Source organism: Ammodytes marinus (assembly GCF_949987685.1).
Source record: "Ammodytes marinus genome assembly, chromosome: 1".
In the NCBI taxonomy this organism is placed as follows: Eukaryota; Metazoa; Chordata; class Actinopteri; order Uranoscopiformes; family Ammodytidae; genus Ammodytes; species Ammodytes marinus.
The window spans coordinates 13,601,984-13,608,526 of NC_137230.1; the positions used below are offsets into that span (position 1 = coordinate 13,601,984).

Genomic DNA, 6,543 nt, shown 5'->3' on the forward strand with positions numbered 1-6,543 from the left:
ACCTCATGCCTCATGCAATATTTCAACACTTTCCTGGATTTTCGTCAAATTAGGCACAAACTCACACTTTGACTGTATGAACTGAATACATGTTGGAGGTCAAATGTAAAGTGTAACCTTGCGTATTAGTGAACACAATATCTTGAGAACACTTTGTGGGATTTTTTTCAAAGTTTGTACAAATGTCGATTCTGACTAAAGATGAACTGAATAGATCTTTGGAGGTCAAAGGTCAAAACGTAGTTCAACCTTATATGTTGTTGGATTGAGGGGACCTTGTACAGTATAGTAGCCTCTTAGGAGCTTTACCTTCTTTACAGCATTGCCCACAACCACCGTACTTCCACCGTCAGAAATTGTATGCCTTCCAGAGGCATATGACCGCGCCAGGCGGCATTTCTAGTTTAAAATGGAGATGATTTGTATAGCAGAATTTCTTATTTTCTCTCCCATTTATCATGTCAGGAGTCAGGACCCATCATGTATGTCTTGTGACCCTTTGAAGGGCCCACTCACACGTAGGTCTGGAACCACTGGACTAAACTACCTAACTTTATTGGTCCAGACCCAGCTATACATGCTACAACAGTCAAATAATGTTTACACAATTGAATCTGTATTAACAATCTAATAATATTCATTCTCACACTAGATCAGCCATAGGGAGACTGTAATATATAACTTTTACTTTTGATACTCTGAGTATATTTTGGTTATGTACGTTGACTTAAGTAAACTGCGGGACATGCAATGAGCTCTTGTTGTTGGTGCTGTTTTGGTTCCACCACTTAGTATTCTTACAGCTTGCCTGCATCTTCCTTTCGAGGTGCCACTGTGATATAATCAGACTAACAAGCTCCCCTCGGCAGCAGACTCCACTATGGATGACCTGAGCGGTTCCAGATTAATTTACAGAGCGTGTAGATGGATAAGCAAGAGACAAGATGTTATCAAACCAGATCGGCAGCAGCAATGGATAGGGTCTATTCTTGACTCTTTTATGTGCACGTACGAGTGCATGCTTAATATCTGCACGTGTGTGTTAATGTGACAGGGTGCAGCTGTATACAGATTTCTATGTATCATACAAAGCTGGGGGCCTTTATTTCAACAGAAAGAGCGGAGCATGAGAGTACTGCGAAATACACACGCGTCACATGCTACATGAACATTCCCCACTGTCTGCTGGGGGCTGGCTGGCCTGAGCCAACCTTACCCCCCTGCATTCTGCAACACCAGATGTAGGTCGCCGAGTGCTGTAGGGGCTGGGGGATGTAATTTCTGTGTGTGTGCGTGTTAGTTGGGAGGTTGTGGTGTTTTGTGCTTTGACTTGTGTGTGTGTGTGTGTGTGTGTGTGTGTGTGTGTGTGTGTGTGTGTGTGTGTGTGTTCTTGGACGGGCAGGAGGAGGGGTAGAGCGATGATTGTGTAGTGGATGAGTTCATCATCAAGGACATGGCCCCGAGCACAATGTCTCCATTGCTGTCACATTGCATCGTCACAAACGGGGCACATGAAACTTGACAGCCCGGCAGACCAGGCCCAGGGGACTTTTTATTTTATCTTTACCTCCGATTTCACTTATTGTATTTATGTAGCTATTTTCATTTTTCACTTTAATTATTACTATCTTTTTTAAGTTTTTATCCATCTTGCCTTCTGTCTGCTTGAACTGTTTGAATTCAACTCTGCTTGTGTCTGGGGCTTTGTGTCTCGATTACATTAGCTTTGTCTGTCAAAGCACTTTGTAAGCTCTGTTTTTAAAAGGTGCTATATAAATAAAGTTAATATTATTATTAAAACTTTCACTTGTCCCTCACTGTGGCTCTCTCTCTATTGTTTTCATTCTTTGATCTCCAAGACTTGCTGTGATGTACATTAACAGCTTATTAATTAGGCAATGGATTTCATGAAGCACTGAAAGTTTAATGAGCTGCCCTCCAGACAGCAGTCGTATGCATCCCCAATCCAAATAGAGCTGTAGTGCTGATTTCGTTTTCATTAAAGGTGGAGTCAACGATCCTGGAGAATGCTTGTTGGCAAAATCAGCCCGTTGGTCCCACATTTTTAAGTAATCTAACTATATAATGGAGAATAGTATGTCTATCTGTGTGTGTGTGTCGGTCTCACTCCTATTCTAACCTCTCCCTGTCCCCTTACCCTAACCCTAACCACCCAGCTGTGAATCATGAACTTAATCGCCAATTTCAGGAAAATCGGGTAGTGGGACCATCAATCATGTGGGAACAAAGGGATGATCCCGTTTACAGAGCATACACCAGTTTTTTTCTTCTTCAGCGCACACACAGACTGAACAAGAAGCAGATTTTGAGGAGATATTCTATGATTTTGACAAAAAGTGATTATGACAAGTGTTTCCAGAATTGTAAACTCCGCCTTTTAAGTAGCAAACATAAAACATTTACTCGCCCTGAAATCAAAATGCTTTTTTCTCAGAAAGAGTATAAGAGATACCTAATTCTCAGACACTCAAAATAGTGGATTAACATATTGACCCCTGGATTAGTTGTACAGCAACATTTGTGAACTTTACACAGGGTTGAGCTCCGGGGAATCTTTATGGGGGACCTTTTCAGGTTAGCCATTTCCCCTTGTTTACAGTCTTTGTGCTTAAATAAGCTAACTGTGCCTTACATTTAACTCTCTGCAAAGTGTATACACATCTTTCCAAAATATCCAACAGTTTTTTTTAACTACAGGCCTACATTTTAATTTCATGTTTATTCCCTAGACAATACTCAAAATCATATTCCATGCCACCTTTTACTGTCTGCATCTCTGTCTGGCACATCACAGCTCTGGTGAGGCGCAGCGATATAGGCTGAGGTTTCTGAATAATCTTAACTGATTACAATGGTGATGGCAGCCGTCCTCGCTGTGTGCCAGTTTCAGCACATCCCCCACACGCTTATACTCCCTGACCCCCTCCTCCTTTATCATCACAGCTGATTGCACTGCTGAGGTCCAAATTAACTGTTAACCCTGTTTTCCTCACGCGGCCACAAAAAGGAAAGCCACAGACTGCCACTCAAGCAGCGAAGAAACAATGCAGGATGTCTTTGCTCATATCGAGGATCAGTGGAGTGACTGCCAGTGCGGCCAAAGTCACCATGTTACCTAATTTAGATCTGCTGCAAATGGACGGAGAAACACAAGCACTGACATCTTTTGGCAATCAGCTACATCTGCCAAAGCCAGTGACGCATGCTGCAATAATGCATTAATGATGCATATGAATATTTCAGTAGCTTTTGCAAATGTGAACTATTTGTCTGGGGCGTCATCTGAGTCATTACGTGTGGATCCATCTGGTTTATTGTGTCATCCGTTAGAGATTAGACATAAGAAAAGTACATTTTTGATTTCTGAGCCACATGGAGAATTTTGAAACAATATAATTATATATTTTAGGAAATACTTTGTTGATCTAGATGTTTAATACATTCTAAGGGGAAATTCAATGAGGGTGCAACAGGACCATGACAACTTTTATCAGAGAAGATTACATATTTGTAACAGTATGACAGTAAAATAATTTGAGTTCATTTGGGTCAGAATGTATCATACCCAATGTGGTATCAATGGTCCCAAAATTAAAATTAACCAATGGTAATTTATTCTCTCCAATGGAGGCCACTTGTACCACTGAAAATCTTATCACATGATCGATTCTGAGACAGCTGTTTTAACACATTTCCAGATGATATCTGCCCCTTACTCTTAAGCAATATTCCCATTTAAATCATAGGTGTCTAACCTTTTTGGTTCTGTCTTGTCACAATTTAAGTCTAACTATGAACATGAGCTGTGAGGAATTGGATGGAAGAGTGATTTTTATTTTGTTTCAATTGAAGGATTTTTAGTGGTTTGAAGATGATGAAGTATCCAATATTTCAATAAAAAGGGCACAGCAACTGAATTTATGAGCTCATATACCAATACGGCATTTTAAAGTTGTTGCATCCCATCAAACCACATAAAATACTTCATTTAGATGTTTGTACATAGTTTCATTATGTTTAATATGAAGTTCAATAACCTCACAAAACAGAAACCACTAATTAAGAAAATACATGTTTATTGATACATGCTCAGTTCATAGGTATGCGCATATAATGTTGTGAGACAGAAAAAATACATCTGCATTACAAATAGATTTCTCTGGAAATTCAGATTCACGGTTCGAAACAAAGGTTATGTATAATTCATGGCAATCCGATATCAAAACATGTAAAAAAAAAATTAGCGGCTAAACCATCTGTACAACAACTCAATGATATTCGATTTGATAATCAAATTTTGTTTTAAAAAATAGCCCAAATATCTGAAATATTAAGAGATGCATGTTATTTCCAGTGTTGTTTTAAATGAGATGGAGTATTGAAACTACAAATATGCCCTTATTATCAATCCTGAAAATGTAACAGGAGTACAGTGCTGAGCAATATGAAGCATAGGGTATGGAAAAGGTATTTCAGAAATAAGTCTGGGAGTATTTGCATTGACTTTCTAATTGATACAATAAAACTATCACAATATGTTTTAATACCAGTAAGTTATTAATTGAAATACTGTTCAGCCCTTGCTTATGAGACTGTGGACATGAGAGTCAAATCACTAGCTGCACATTGCCACATATGGTATTGCAGTGTAAGTTATAAGACTGTGAAAGTTGTAAATACTGACGACCCCTGAGAGGTTAGAAGAGAGATCAGTAGCGGTCATAATGTGGTCTCTGCTGTTGGGAGTTGTATCCATGGTGTGAGCCTGACTGATTCCCACTTCCGTGCCCCCAGTGCCGGTCTCTGTCGTGCCGGTCTCTGTCGTGCCGGTCTCTGTCTTGCCAGTGCTGCTGCCCCCGTTGGTCCCCTCTCCAACCCCGGTCTCCTCCCCAGCCACGGCCTCCACGACGGTCCTGGTACCTAAAACAAGATACAACTGAGCAATTAATCTTCAACAACAACATCACTTACATCAGGTAATGGTGCATGGATAACATGGAAGATGTAGAAGGACAGCTAGAACCTCAGATACACATTTCAAAATGTCCAAGAGTAGAATCTAGCAGTGTCCACAGCATTTCTCTTTCCTCAATGAAGGAAACTTGATTTCCCCTTTACATGATGGTGAAGAAATTAGGTTATTAGACAAAAGTCGACAGTAACCTACATGGTTATAACTAAAGCAGGTCAGTAACCAAAGGCGACTCTCTCCAGTGAAAGAGTATTTTATCGTGAATTGCTTTATGTTTCTACTATAGAGACGTGCACTTTTTGTAAAGCTTTTATTTGTAACTTGCATAATTTTAAATCAATAAACCTCACCTGAAATGGAACCTTTGGTTTTAGGCCAACAATAAAATTACATTTCAGAGATTTAAAAAAAGATGATTGCTGAATTTAAAAAAAAGTAAGGTAAAAAAGCTTTTTCCGACCAAAAAGCTACATGAACTGTCAAACAGGTTCCCCAATTACATAGTGAAACACTAATTCACTTGACTATTAATTTAATTAAGCGTTTAATTCCTTTAAACTGCATTACAGTTGTTATCACTTTATCAAATAGCTCTACACAATCACACTTTTGCACGTTTGGATTACTGTAATAGACCGTCTGTTCTCTGCTGCATCATACCACAATGCAAACAGCACTGACCATGACATTCTATTTAAAACCCAGATTATGACGATGGGCACCTCTAGTGAGCAAACGTGACATTATTAGCCTACCTGTTATCCCTGCCTCTGTGGTTTCCTCCTCCACGACTCCTCCAATCCTCGACTATGGGTGGGGGGTCAGGTGGACGGTCCACATACTGCTGGAAGTCACGGTCCTCCGATGTGTATCTGTGGGCGAAAAGCTCCTCGTAGGTCTGCAGGTTTTCCTCGGAGGTCTGCAGGGTTTCCGTTTTTTCGGTCATACTGCAACGACACAAGAACAGTCTGTTACCACTAGATATAACGGCAAAGCTGCCTGCAAAGTATTTATTAATTCTACCGGTGGATATTTTTTTGTTTTGATGCGTGATTAGTTTGCTCTGCCTTAGCCAAAAGTCACACTAATAGGTCCATGGGAAAAATAAAAGCTCGACTGACCGGATGCGATTTATTAATCAAAGATGCACGCACAACACAAAATACTTGTTGAATTTGAATTGAATTTTGAATACAAACCTTTAAACGACGTAAATGCTTGTAGAGTTAGCTACGGACTAATAATAAACGACTTGTCTATTTGTTCTCTTCGCAGCACTCGTTCCTCGTTGAAATGTGTTCCCCCCAGAAACACTGAACATATTTTAATGGTTCCGGGGAGCGCGCGCACACCTGAAATCTCCATGCCTGAAATTGATTGATAGCTGTTTCCTGAGTGAGTGCCAGCTACAAACTGGACCCCAAATGTCAACAGTCATTAATCAGTTAAAAGTCCATTTTTTCAAACCAACGGTCGACGTAAACCGAAGTTTAACAGACATAATTTAAGCTGAAAGTGAAATGAGTAGCGAATCTTATTAGGCTTACCCC

At 40.0% G+C, this 6,543-nt stretch overlaps 1 protein-coding gene across 1 annotated transcript; it reads right to left on the reverse strand.

The window, feature by feature from the left end:
- Nucleotides 1-3,827: 3,827 nt before the first annotated feature.
- LOC307248539 (uncharacterized protein) lies at nt 3,828-6,288 on the reverse strand. Its single transcript, XM_080024950.1, has 3 exons — nt 6,193-6,288; nt 5,749-5,940; nt 3,828-4,941 (listed from the first exon to the last, which is right to left on the reverse strand). The coding sequence occupies exons 2-3, from the start codon at nt 5,937-5,939 to the stop codon at nt 4,731-4,733; spliced, it is 402 nt and encodes a 133-aa protein (XP_079881076.1). The 5' UTR covers nt 5,940; nt 6,193-6,288; the 3' UTR covers nt 3,828-4,730.
- Nucleotides 6,289-6,543: the final 255 nt, after the last annotated feature.